The sequence below is a fragment of the Culex quinquefasciatus genome, chromosome 1 (assembly GCF_015732765.1).
Source record: "Culex quinquefasciatus strain JHB chromosome 1, VPISU_Cqui_1.0_pri_paternal, whole genome shotgun sequence".
Taxonomy (NCBI): Eukaryota; Metazoa; Arthropoda; class Insecta; order Diptera; family Culicidae; genus Culex; species Culex quinquefasciatus.
Window position 1 is genome coordinate 81099738 of NC_051861.1, and position 14113 is coordinate 81113850.

Sequence of the window (14113 nt, forward strand, 5' to 3'; positions counted from 1 at the left end):
GAATTCGTCACGTAACGTTTTCGCTTCGCGAAAATTTCGGATTGACACCACGTATAGAAACCTTAGGACAAAGTTCTTTGTCAATATCACTTGCGCCATCTACATTCAAGTTGTCGAAGTTACATCGCGCGATTACGCATGATTTCTAAAAATGTCTTATGCAATATTTCATTAAAACATTTAGCATTGGTATGGTGCTAGTAACAGTTATTTTGACATTAAGTTGTCCTTGTTATTTATCATGGATACTAACATTGCCAAAAAAATTGATAAAAATTGTATTTTTAATATAAATTCAAACCACCATAAGGCTTTCTAGTCAGAAATTTACCAACACATTCAAAGTATGTTTACATGACAGCTGGACGTTTGTTTGCATCAGGTTTCCTATCTCTTTCTAGCAACATTTTTTTGTCAAGCGACTTCTAGCTGGTTTATTTAACTGACTGCCCGATATGTCAGCCAACATACTTCGCAGGGCTGTGACAGCTACAGCTCGATCATTGTTTGCATCAGGACACTGTGACGAGGAGTTCGTCATTTTTGAGTTAAATTCTATTTTTTTTCACTGGGCCTAGAAAGCCTTATTGCAAAAAGTGCCTATGAATTTTCATCATCAGCTGACTTTGTTTACGTTTTAAACCACGTGGCGCGAAGATTTTGACATAAGCGATCTCGCTTGCGCAGGTTTTCGCCTAGAAGAAGTAAAAGAAAACCTGCTGCACCTTTTGAAACCCCGTGTCCGTCCGTTCAACTGTGAAAATCCGGAGTTTTTTTTTAAAAAAAAGGTCCAATAAACCAAATTTCCAATTTTTGGTTTTTGGGTGTTTTTGAAACCGCCTTGAGGCAAGGGTATTAAAAACACCCAAAAAGTAAAAACTGAAAATTTGGTTTATTGGACATTTAAAAAAAAAAAAAAAAAAAATCCCAGAAATAAATTTTGTGTAATTTGAGTTTTTTTCTCTAGCATTTTTAATTTTTGACTTGATTTTTGAATATTTTAATCTTTTTTTTTTCTCGATCGCGTTCCTTCCGATCTCCGTACTAAGCTTCAAGGCGATTGAAAAAACTTTTCAAAAAAAACATTAAATTTGCTTTTTTAATTTTATGAAAAAGGCTATAAATGAACAAAAATCCTGATTCTGAATCAAAATCAAAACATTACATGTTTTATGTCTTTCGACTTTATGTCATAAAGTTCCCACACCCCGCGTCAAACGCTATATAAGGAACGCCCCGAAACGAAACTGTCAGCGCCGTCAGTTTTTCAGTCAGTCAAAAAATCTCACCCAAAAAAAAGTGAAGCTCGCGAGGAGTCGCTGCAAATTTCACGGCGCAGCACGAAAAAATGGACCATTTCGTTGCAAGGAATCGGTGCTAAACGCAGAAAGAAAGTGCTCGAAGTTCGCGAAAGTTAGTGTCCGCGCGCGCGGTGTAATTCGTTTCGTGTCCGGAAAGCCGGAAGTTTCTAGTTCCCTCGCCGTCGCGGAGGGACCGCTCACTACCATCCCGCTTTCCCCTCGCAGGAAAAGGAATCCGCTTGCGATGGCCATGTCCAGCTGGATGATCCGGCACCGGAGCCAACGGCAGAGGAGTAATTGATTTGAAGATTTTGTTTTTTCTTTTTTGTTCGGGAGTTTGAGGAAGGACATTGCGGGTTTGGAGAAGAAATTGGTGCTTCTTCCTTTTGGCCCCAACATGGGCTTCTTTTCCGTCGTGGCCGCGGCCGTCGTCGTCGTCGCTCGTGTTATTAGGTCATGCTTTGCCAATAAACATCCGGAAGGATGGCAGAGGAGGAGTGGAACCGGGGCGGGTTGGTGGAGGACGGAGCGAAGCGCTTGTTGGCAAAGAAGCCGCCAGGGTTGCCAGATTTGCCGACTCGCTATGAAATACAAAAAGTTTGTTTTGTTGATCATTGGCACAACGCCTGGTCCTCATCACGATACGATGGAGTTGATTGTAGAAACAATGAATTTACAACGGTACAAATCAACACGGATGTTGCTGAAGACCCCGTTACTTCGATGTTGTAGCACTGCAGTACTGAGGAGAGTCACAAACCTATTCTCAATCGCAAACCTGTGACGGATCCGCAAAGCAGGGCAAATAATCACATGATGAATGGTCTCAATATTGCAGGAAGAAAATTCATAGTGGTTCGCGAATAACGATCAAAGGATGTGCGACGCGTTTGATGATCAATACTACGTTACAGTTCTTCATAAAGCATGCATATTTTTGGTCCAAAGTATAATAAAAACGATTCAGCAGATTCAGTTTTTAGAAGAACCTTGCTCAAATTGAGCAATTTCAAGTGAAACGCGAGGAATTTCCGGATCGTTCAACCCGATAAAGTCACCACGGCAAAAACAAATGAATCACCGAGCAACTTTCCCACAGCCAACCGCGCAGCACTGCCACGACACGAGCCTGCCCTGACTATATACAGTTCTGTCGCAGCAGCAGCAATTCGTCGCCACCGCCGACCTGCATACCAAAGCCTTTCACACCCGGCCCCAGCTGCACCATAAATATGCACATTAAAGGTTGTGCTGCGCTCTCTCACTCATCTTTTCTGCACGGGCATGACGGATGTGCGCGCAATCCGGCTGCCGACGAATGGAGAATCGTCTCTCTATAGTATCGCGCTGGTTGACCTAATAGTAGTAACGACGTGCAGTGTGGTGGTAGTAGAGTTGTACTATAACGTAGTTGCGCACTATCCATCACGCACGTGAGCGTCCCCCGACAGGACGGTACGATGATTGAGGAATGGTTCGTGGAACGCCTTCGGCGGCAAGCAGAAAGTATGCGCAAAGTGCATTCATCATCATCCAACCGCCGAGTTTGCGAATGTCTGTGCACACAGCGTACATGTAAACAAACAGCCGTTGCGCGAGCAGCGAAAGAAAAGGGCCGATCAGCCGATTGAACGTTGGAAGATGGCTCTGGCCGTGTGCCGTCTTGCCCAAAAATAACCCTGTCAGAAGAAACGAAATTAGAAGTTTCTATTTGGTGAACTCGCTACAAACAGTGCTGAATGCCCCAAATACCACTTGTTTGTTTGTTTGTTTGTTTGCTTGCGAGCTAGCTCGCTGCTCTGCGCCGACAAAGGTTCCTCGAAAATCGGACAGCTGCCGGACGTCGTCACACACACGTGACACGCGCGTGCTTTGGACAGTGTCGCACCCGAGCTAGGAAACCTTCCCGGAAAATGGCTGGCTGCATCAGACGAGTCTACATCAGTGCGCGACGATGTCAGTCAAATGTGGCGTTACGGTGACGATGTGTGACTTGTGGTAGCGGAGGCTGGGGTCGTTGAAAAGAATGTCAGAAGCATCTCCAGATAGTTAACTGAAGAAAATCTGTGGATTCAGATTCTTCAATTGCTACAAAGTACAGAAGAAAATACACATCGAAGAAAGCGCGACGCGCCGCACCATCTATTTCGGGAACCCCAAACCAAACCCCGATCTGTACAAAGAGCGCGCGAAAGTAAAAACATTGGTTTTTGTTGTGGCTTCCCGAAAATCTTCCACCGCCCACGATTGCAGAACATCATCATAGGCAGGACACAAAGCGCGCGCGTTTTGTTGTTCGACTTGAAATTCTCGGCATTTTTTCGTCGAAGCGATTTTGAGTGTGTTTATTGTTGTTGTTCTTTTTTATAAACAAATTATTGCTTTGTCAGCTGGGGTGGCGACCTTAACGGTGCTGTGAAGGGTTCAGCGGCACAGCTATGGGAGATGCGGATCAAGTTGGTTTGCGTGTTCGTTTTATTTGTTCAATTAATTTCAATTGGCGTTTACAGTGAGAAGGTTGGGAACAGCTGACTTGAGAGGAGAGGTGATTGACCTCTATTTGGGTCAGGACATTTTCGGGAACATGTTTGTTTAGTAAATCTTTTCAATGAATTAGGGATTAAATATACTAATTGACCATAACATGAAACAGAGATGACCAGATCTTCAAAATTGATGACTCATCGGAGAGATTGATTGTTCAATAACTTATCGAATGACAAGTTTCATGAAGAATTCTAACATGATTTTAATCAAACCATATTATATGGTTTAAGTAACGTCATGATTCGAATCCCCGGACGCTTCGAAACCCGGACACTTCAACTTGCTTTATCAATTATTTGGATATAAGTGCGCATTATGAATGTCAAAACTGTGTCATTTGATGAATTCTAACATCAACTTTAATTTAAAGTTTGTTTCAACGCTGTAGTTAATGCCAAAACAATAAAATAAAAGTATAAGTTTACCAAAAATGCGAAACATTTCAATGGAAATATTTCATTGGCGTCTGAAGCACCGGGAAGGCAAACAGAAATTTATGGTTTCGATTTCCTTAAATTCTAGCTAATTTTCATATAAACTATCGATTGTTTTGATGTTAACAGCTTGTTTGAGACCTAAAGAATGCCATTCACTAACATTTCAGTCCAAATTTGTGCTATTCATAAGTAAAATCGAGTGTCCGGAATTCGAAGCAAAAGTGTCCGGATTTCGAATCAGCTCTTATCAGTGTCCGGGATTCGAAGCACAACAAGTCATTTTAATTTTCAAATTCTGATGAAAAATTGTTAGAAAAGACATATTTTGCATGCATTCTCTTAAAACTGACTATTTCTACTATATCCTGATGATATTTCTACATTTCCAACTTATTACATGATTTTTTGCCAGCTATAACAAAAGTCAAAGTAGTTATGTCACAGACATAACCGGAATGGCGTAGACTACGTAAAGTTTTGATATGTGAACCATTTCTTAATTTTGATGAATTAGCTAGACACTTGAAATACATTAACGGAATAAGATCGTGAATGCGATCGGTAAATTCAGTCGCACCGTGTACGTACCGGTAGTTGAAACAGAATTTATATACGATTCGAATTGACTTTTATTAGAAAGAGATGGCAAATCTAATGCGAACAAAACCGCAGCTACCATGTAAACATACTTTGAATGTGTTGATAAATCTTTGACTAGACAACATCGAATGGAGGAAGGAAAGAGAAGAACGAAAAACGATTTTTTCGCGAACCGAGTGAATGTTTGGTAGCAGAATGAGGGGGAGGGCAGCCTCAGAAAGCTGTGCAATCCGTCACCCCCGAAGTAAATCGTGTCAATTCAATTAGAGGGAAGGAAGATATAAGCGTTTGACGGATGACGCAGTATTCCAGAGCCTTCGGCCCGGGTTTTTAGAAGTTGGGGGCGAGAGCAGCATCAGAAAGCTGTGCAGACCGTCGCCCCCGAAAACCAAAATTTGTTCCTGAAATTTAAACTGTAATTATTCATTGCGCTGCCTCGCCCCGGGTGGGACGAGGGATGGGAAGTGAGGGAACTCCGAAGAGTTGGAAAGTGGTTAACAACTAGAATTTGGAAGTTTCACAACCACGGCTTGACCCACGAGAGGCAACTTTTCGACGAGAAGTAGCAAGCGCGCGCCCCATCTTGTTGCTGCCTCGTCCCGGGTGGGACGATCCAAACGGTCCGGCCATCGAGAGGCAACTGGCTGACGGTGACGACGAGAAGGCGATGCGCACTTCTTTTGCAGTTCTGGTCCCTCTCTCTCCTGCTGCTGCTGCTCTGGTCTCTCTCCTGCTGCTGCTGCTCTGGTCTCTCTCCTGCTGCTGCTGCTCTGGTCTCTCTCCTGCTGCTGCTGCTCTGGGCTGAGCTTTCCTGCTGCTGCTGCCGGTCCGACGTCTGAGACGTGAATGATAGAATGGGCTGAGCGCGGGTTCTTATATATGATTCCGGTCTGCTACTTCCCCTCCTTTTTCGCGACCGACACTCGGTCGCGTTGCTCGGATGATTTTCCCCTCAAAATAGGTACTTGACATTCCCGTCCGTGAGTGGGAAGCGCTCATTTTGCTTGCAAAATCTCTGCTTTTTGAAAACATTTTAAAACATTCAATTGTTTCAATAGTAAAACTATTTTGCCAGCAATGAAAGTTTTATAGCAAATTGCTGAATAATTTTCGAATCGAATGGAACCAAAATCGTGCCGATTCGATTTGAGGGAAGGAAGATATAAGCGATTGACGGATGACGCAATATTCCAGGGCCTTCGGCCCGGGTTTTTTGGAATGACACCCCAGTACCTTCGACAAAGACGTAAGTCTACGTCAAAAATAATATGGTACTAAGTGTCCGGATTTCGAATCATGACGTTATGGAGATAGGAAGGATGGCGTTCAAGAAAAGTTAACCGTTCGGTTTGAGCGCGTTAAACGGAGCTTGAGATTGCGCTCTAAACTTAAAAAAAATACAAACAAACAAACCATCCACATTAACGACCCCAGGGTCTTTTGTGGTCTCTATTGCTAGTTTCTGCTCGAACCTAGGAGTCCGAAGGCTTGGAGCGAGTTGTGGCGCTATAACCACGGCAAATAGTGTCCAGGGCATTCGTGGAAATACAATGTCCCATCCCAGAGGGTCCCGGAGTACCAAACCTTCTTAGCATAGTGCTCCCAACGAATACAACCAAATCTCGGAGCGTACCCACGCTTCTTCCTCCCCTGTCGATTCAGAATTGTGTTGTTGTTCGAACACTCAGTGCTCAAACTTCAACCCAATTACGAATCATCTCTGCGATACGGCTTTACGCAGTAGGCCTGGCCACTTTAACGCTTGTGATGTTTCAATGCATTCCGATGCAATGGCGCACTACAAATGTTAATAAATGACAAGAAGAGTGCTAGGCGTCATCTAACCTAAGGCACTCTCCAGGATCCCTTCGAAAGATTGGCTGCGCTAGGGTCTGATTAGATTAGATTAGATTAGAACCTAGGAGTCCGAAGGCTTGAATGGGGAGAGCACCCAAACCTCTGTCTACTCCTAGGAACCATCCACCCCTGACGACCTTTGGATTGCGAATCCAACCGCAGCCAGCGATTCCACCGGAGTAGGCTTGGTTTGGTGTGTTGTTTGTACTTATGGCATGGAGACGACTCCTACACCTGGAATGACTTAACGACCTAACAACAACCAAGGCCGGGACCGACATTTTACTTCCTCATCCGATGGAAGGTTGGAGCAGATGGGAATCGAACCCAGAATCATCCGCTTACAAAACGGACAGCGTAACCATTCGGCCACGCACTGCTCCTACACACACATAAAAAAAATGAGGCATTTAAAAATTTCAAAATAACAAAAAAAAAAATAAAAAAACCGACAATCAAAAAATTATAAAATTTTGAATTTTAAAATTCGGATATTCGAAATTCTCAATTTATAAATAAACAGACCCTTAAATTCTCAAAATCTTGAATTTCTTTTTTTTTAGTTTTTAAAGTGACGATTTTTTTTATATGAGCAACTCTCTACGAAATCTGCCGATTTCGACCATTTTTATTTTTTGTATTTTTTTATTTGACTTAAACTTTGTGGGGGCCTTCCCTATGACCAAATAAGCTATTTTGCGTCATTGGTTCACCCATACAAGTCTCCATACAATTTTGGCTGCTGTCCATACAAAAATGGTATGTAAATATTCAAACAGCTGTAACTTTTGAGTGAATTTTCTTATCAATTACTCTTCACAGCGCTTAAGATATAAAATTACTTCTAACTACTGGCTCACTCAGCCAGTGATGCCAGAAGATTTCCTCTGGCCATGCTCCTTTTTGTTAGTTTGATCCTGCACAAAAGTGCGCTGAAAAAAAATACAATGTATGCCGACAATAGAAATGGTTTGGGCAACAGGTCATTCTCGTCAGATGAGAATAGACGTTGAAAATATGTTTGTAAAATGCTTGTAAAAGAAAAAGGAACAACTTTTGGTAAAAGTCAAATTAAACAGAAATGTTCACAAAAAGCTGCTCTACTGGTTTGGGTACTTTTCATTCAAACACCCCCGCTTAGAGTGATGGAAATGGGTATATTTTCCTAGTTTGAAAATTGATCTCTAATCCTGTAAACCTTCCTTAGCTCGTATTGCCCCACTTCTTCCTAGCTCTCGTGATGCCCCTCTCCATAGGGACCCTATTTAGGGTCTCTACCTCTCCATCTTAGTGGCCAAAAAACCTCAACCCGATCATCGTTACTTACAACTTCCCTTCCCTCCCACCAGGTCGCCCCCCACCGGAGGACTGCTACCGGATGGACCCGTCGAAGTCAACGCGCGAGAACGGCCAGGACATCTTCACGGCGCTCGCGTTGCGCACCACAAACGAAAACAAACGGCTCAGCCTGCTGAACGGGCTGGTCAAGCTGATCGAGCGCTGGAAGCGGGAGAATGCCGTCGGAAGTTGTGGGGCGTTGCTGGTCGGAAGTCCCCAGCGGAAGTTGGTGCAGCAGCGGGAGGTTGGGCTGGGTTATGGCATTGGGGAGTGGTTGTTCTGCGTGAGCGCCTCGTTGGTGCACCAGTTTACGCAGATTCGGGCGGGGGCGTTGAGGGCGGTGCGACACCTGCTGATGGCCCCGGGAGATGTGAGGGCGTTCAACGAGCTGCAGTTGGGACACTTGGTGTGCAGGAGTTTGGACGTGCTGTTGAAGAATGAGGAGGAGCGGGTTCAGGCGCTGAAGTTGATCCGGAAGCAGTTGGTGATTGCGCCGGAGCTGGTGAGCTCGGTGATGGTGAGGTGTCTGGTGTCGTTGGGTGAGAGCGGGGCGGAAGACCGTGCGGTGCGGGTGGACCGAGAGGATCGGATGTTGAGGGCTTGCCTGGCGACGCTTTGTGAGTTTGGGGTGTTGAACCCGAAGCTGTTGATCGTTTGTGGAGGGGTTAGCGTGATAACGCGGAACGTGCTGGAGTGTCACAGTCCGAGGATAGCGGAGAGCTTGTGCGGGGTGTTGCTGCACATGCTGGAGTGGCCAAAGACACGGGAGATTGCTGGAGTGCGGTTGGACTGCTTGGCGGCACCGTACTGCGACTTTACGTATCGGTTGGGCATCATGGACAAGAACAAAGACGCACGGGATTTGCGGTTTACGTGCAGTCGGTTGGCGTTGCTATCGGTGCTGAGGAGTTGGGCGGGGACGTTGGAGTTCTGCAACCCGGCGAAACCTTCCGGGCTGAAGGCCATCATCGATATTTTGTACCTAAACCAGCTCGAAGTGCGCAAAGCTGTGCTGGATCTGCTGTACGAATTACTCGGCCTGCCGCAACCCGTCTGGACCGACGAATACTCTGTAGCACTGTCTGTTGTAGACCCAGCCGAGTACCAGGACTCGTGGCGACTCAACGAAGGCTTCGTAGCCGCAGAAGGTACCGCCGTACTCCCATCCCTTGCTAGTCGCGTGCCAAATGTCTCCGACATTCACCTGGCCCTGCTCCTGTACTGCTTCATCGAAAACGGCCTGCTGAACGCCCTCGTTGAAGTCATCATCTCCAGCGATACATTCATCTCGGTGCGCGCAACAATCCTCCTCGCAAAAGTACTCCAGCAAATGCACCTGCTCCTCCCAGCGGAGATCTGCAGTGCAACCCCCTCGTCAACTCTTCCAACGCTCATCTCAAAGGCAACCGAAGGCAATCACCAGGCCAAAACGGCCATCGCTGCGCTCCAGCAGTTCCACCAAATGCTCCAAAACCGACCCGCTTCCTGCTCGCTCTTCCTCGATTGCATCATCCAGTCCGGTGAACTCATCAACACCCGGATGTTCAAGCGCGAACTCAGCTCCCAAGAAGCGGTCCCCCTCCCGGCAACCAAATACGCCACCCTGGACAGTAGCTCCAGCTTCGGCATGAAGCGAACCCGGCACGACTCGGTCGGATCAACCGGAAGTTCCAGCGGTGGCGGGGGTGGCGGCGTAACCGGCCGTCTCAGCAGTCTTTTCGCCGGAAGTCTCCAGAACGGCACCTCGCTCGACGACAGCGTCCTAACGACCAAATCGGGAAGCTCCACCTCGGCCAGCAAACGGGCCAGCTTGAAGCGGGCCCGCTTTCTGCATTTTTTCGACAACCTCAAGGAAAACGAACGACTCATCAAGGACTCGAACGTGCTGGCGAACAAGGACGCCAACATGTGGGACTGGGACATTGTGATTACGATCTTCCGGTCGGACAGCCTGGGCAGCAAGCTGGACGACCAGAACACGCGCTTCATCAAGCGCATCATCGAGTACTTTAAGCCGAGCAATAACCGCTTCTCGCACCAGGATCTGAGCGGGAACTCGCGCCAGCTGCCGGCGTACGTGACGGCGGCGTTGGAGTTGATCGACTGGCTGCAGCAGAGTCAGGAGGTGACTACAGCACTTACCTCTTTATAGAAAGTAATTTCATTTTATTATTCTGTTTCAGTTGGAGTGCATCCGGATCTTGACGGACCTGTTTACGGACATCAGCCGGCAGTTGATGGCGATTCACGCGAAAAAGTCCGCGCACGAGTGTCTGTTCAGTCCGCAGCACATGAGCAGTACGATGTGTCAGCAGTACTTTCTGTTTATCGGGCGGATGTGCCGAACGGAGAAGGGTCTCGGCGTGCTGACCAATACGGATGTGTTTAAAGAGTGAGTATTTTTAGAAAAAAAAAAAACTGATGAGATTTCCACCAAACTGAGTCCGCCCCTGGCACGTAGCCTTGAAGCACAAGGTAGAAATTTACGTTCTCAGATAGTTTTGTTTGTACCGGGTAACAATCACATTGTCTGAGATTATTATTGGTCAAGACCCGCAATGCTATGCTAAGAAACTGAGCCCTCCCCTAGCAATCAATTTCCAACCCTCTCTCTGTCCGCAGACTCAACACCATCGTCACCAAAACGAACCACATCTGCTACGTGAAGCTGATCGTGTCCGGGCTGGACTACTCGCTGGAGGGCGAACCCCGGAACGTGCTGATGCGAGCGCTGCTCAAGCATCCCTCTGCCAAGGCCCGCCTGTACGCGACGCAGTTCATGCGGGTGCTGCTGCGGGCACGACTGCCGAACTTTGAGGTGTGGGGCATGCCGTTGCTGCTGAAGCTGGCGAACGAGTGCCAGGCGCGGTGCGTCCAGTTGGCCGCGCTGGAGATCCTGGAGGAGGCTTGCTACGAACGGATCTACCTTGAAGAGTTGGTGAATGTTTGGCCGAACCTGCAGCGGATCAGCGATCACGGGAAGTTGGTGATGATGAAGTTTTACTCGATTCCGCGCGGGTTGAACCATACGGCGGCGAAGATTCGGGAGGAGATCGAGCTGTGGGTGCGGACTTACAACCGGAAGTATGTGCTGCTGGTTGAGGCGGACATTCATGCGCACTTGACGCAGCACACGAAGACGGAGGACGGGACTTATAGTAGGAGGCACTGCGCGCAGAGGACGGGAATTGCGGCGCCGAATGTGTTGCCCCATTTGTACGGCCAGTTGGTCCAGACGAATCAGGGCATGTCGAATCTACAGGTTCACGGTGGAATCTTGGAGTTGGTGGAGACGCTGCTGCAGGCCAAGTGCTCGAATGATCGGGAAGTGTTGGAGTTGAAGGCGGCCATGTGGGCGCTTGGACATTGTAGTACGAGTAAGGACGGCGTGAGTTATCTGTACGAGTTGCCGTCGGCTAGGGTCTACGAGCGGTTCATACAGTTGGCCAAGTACGCTGAAGTCTACTCGATACGATCAACGGCATTGAACTGCTTGTGCTTGGTGGCCACAACCCAAATGGGCGCGGATATTCTTGCCAAGTTGAACTGGATTTCGGTACGCCACGACCGGAACACGTTTTGGCCGGTTTACGAACCTGAAGAGTGGTTTCCGAAGCAGTTCAACACCCCAGTTCGGCACAACTACGAGTTGCCTCCGTACAACTACACGGCTCTTCTCGGAGAAGGCAACGGTGGCAACAGTCTCCTCGAAGGCGACAGCGAAGATCAGCAACTGGTCGTGTCCCGTCTCGAGAGCACCTCCGTCGGGGAAGATCAAAGCGACTGCGCTGCCCCCAACATCACCTCCCGATCACGAACCCTACCAGAGAGTGTCCTCGCTGCATCCCGCAACCTCCCACCACCGCCCGCAGTGTCCTTCTCCAAACACAAACGCTCCCTGTCCGAGTCGAAAACCACGGACGGAATCAGTCTCATGGCCACCGTCGTTGCTCCCACAAACATAACCTCAACCTCGCTACATCACCGCGCACTACATGGCAACACGGACTCCAACACGTCCGGCGTCAGCAGCTACGAGTCGATCTTCGGCATGGACGCTTCCACCCGACATGATGCAGCAGCCAACTCTCCCGATCCCAAGCAGCTCCAACCTGATCGACCTGAAGAAGCTCTCCTCGGAGGAAAAGTACCGCCGCATCTCGCTCACCGGTCTGCCACTGCGCGAGACCAACGTCATCTCCGCCCAGGATCTGCACGGCTATCACACGCTGCGGATCCTGCGGAGACGTTGCCGGCCCATGCTGTCGGAGTCGGCCGCGGACGAGCTGGCGGAAATGATGGACGATGCGATGGCCAGCGTGACGTCGTCGTCTTCCACGTCGACCATTTCGCGGTTCCGGCTGAGGGCGTCCAAGTCCATCACGGAGCAGAACCGAAAGCTGAAGGTGCGGAGTTTGGACCGGAATTGCAGCTTCAATGCGATGATGGGGTAGGTTCGACGGGGAGGGATTCGTTTTGAACTGTGATTTATTGTTTGAATTTTGTTTCCAGCTATGACGACTTCCGGCAAAGTCTTCGGTTGAAACACCAGCGACTTCAGCTGCAGGCCGACATCCGGGGGCCTTGTTACGCAGGTAAGATCGAATGCTTCAAAGAATGATCGAATGATCCAATCCCCAACCTTCCCAACCAGGCATTTGCCTGGCGCAACATTCTGGACCTGTTCCCAAGGAAGAACCCACCGGAACGTACGTCTCGAACTACACCTCCAACGAACTGGACGCAAATGTCGCCTCCGGTTACGCCGAGTCCGGCACGTCGTTGTCGATTCCGATCGTGGACCGCGAATCCGCCGACTCGATCAAACTGCTCCGGGTCAGTTCGGTGGACAGCAGCCACGGAGCGGGGCACGTGCGGGAAGACTGTTTGCAGTGTTGTCGGCGCAAGTGCGGCGAACCCTTGACGGCGACCTGTAGCAGCAGCCGGAGTGAGTGCTTCAACTCGTCGGAGAGTTCGTTCAGCGACGAGTCGGACCGGATTAGGGCGAGCATTCTGCGGCACGTCCAGCGGATGGCGAACCCGGTGTGGAGCAAGCAGAGCCGGACCCAGCTACTGGATCTGAAGCAGAAACACGCGAGCGCCTTCCAGAGACATTTCGTATTCGAGGTATGTCTGCAGCTCGGCCGGAACACGTACCGGTTGGGCTCAGGAGGTTCCTGCAGGAGCTGTTTCTCGATTTGGACTTGAAAGTTTCTACCGCGAACGGGGAGATTTCTGCGTCCGCAAGACTGGAACGAAGACCGTCGGATGACGAAAGTGGCCCCTCTTCGGTAGTGTCCCCGAAGGCCCGAAGAAGACGCAGTGTGATGAAAAGTGTTAACGGTAGGACTCCGAACCAAGAAACGAGCAATAAACGAAACGATTCAAGTGAACCAACGAAACAGGAATAATGCCCAAACAGGGCCCAGTGGAACCAACGGAGCCTCTGTTAGCAATTCGAAACCTCTCCACCTGAGGTCACCTCCAAGGCCAGTTTAAAGGAGACGAGTGTGAGAATATCGCCGAGATGAGCTCGACAATTTGAAGGAATGACGACGCTGCGGGCGCAGGTTGCCTCGGCCAGATGCAAAAGGTATTATTTTTATTTCTATCTCGTTGCCAACATTAAAGAATCATCTCTGCGGTAAACTCTACCCAGTTTCAAGATGCTAGAAGATATTCTTAACGGGCCGACGTGCTGTTCTATCGTTTATCGTTTCAATATTCATAATATCTAAGTTGCTAAAATTTTAAAATCGAAAATTTCAGAATTCAAACATATACAGGCTACAAAAAAAAAAAAACACAAATTAAAAAAAAAAACAAAATATATAAATAATTTAAGAATTTAAGAATTTAGAATTTAAGAATTTAAGAATTTAAGAATTTAAGAATTTAAGAATTTAAGAATTTAAGAATTTAAGAATTTAAGAATTTAAGAATTTAAGAATTTAAGAATTTAAGAATTTAAGAATTTAAGAATTTAAGAATTTAAGAATTTAAGAATTTAAGAATTTAAGAATTTAAGAATTT

The 14113-nt window shown here is 47.7% G+C and overlaps 2 protein-coding genes across 2 annotated transcripts in view; both read left to right on the forward strand.

The window, feature by feature from the left end:
• Positions 1 to 1249: 1249 nt before the first annotated feature.
• LOC119766623 (rapamycin-insensitive companion of mTOR-like) lies at positions 1250 to 13476 on the forward strand. Its single transcript, XM_038251643.1, is given in 9 exon segments — positions 1250 to 1594; positions 8092 to 10205; positions 10264 to 10472; positions 10703 to 12134; positions 12136 to 12530; positions 12593 to 12675; positions 12735 to 13244; positions 13247 to 13285; positions 13288 to 13476. Coding segments are annotated over 9 exon segments (4896 nt in total). The 5' UTR covers positions 1250 to 1545; the 3' UTR covers positions 13353 to 13476.
• Positions 13477 to 13611: 135 nt separating this feature from the next.
• The window catches only part of LOC119766625, a 17109-nt gene continuing 16607 nt past the window's right edge, over positions 13612 to 14113 (forward strand). The window contains exon 1 of the mRNA XM_038251652.1: positions 13612 to 13673. Coding sequence (XP_038107580.1) covers positions 13665 to 13673 — 9 coding nt within the window. The 5' untranslated portion in view covers positions 13612 to 13664. The remainder of the gene's footprint in view (positions 13674 to 14113) is intronic.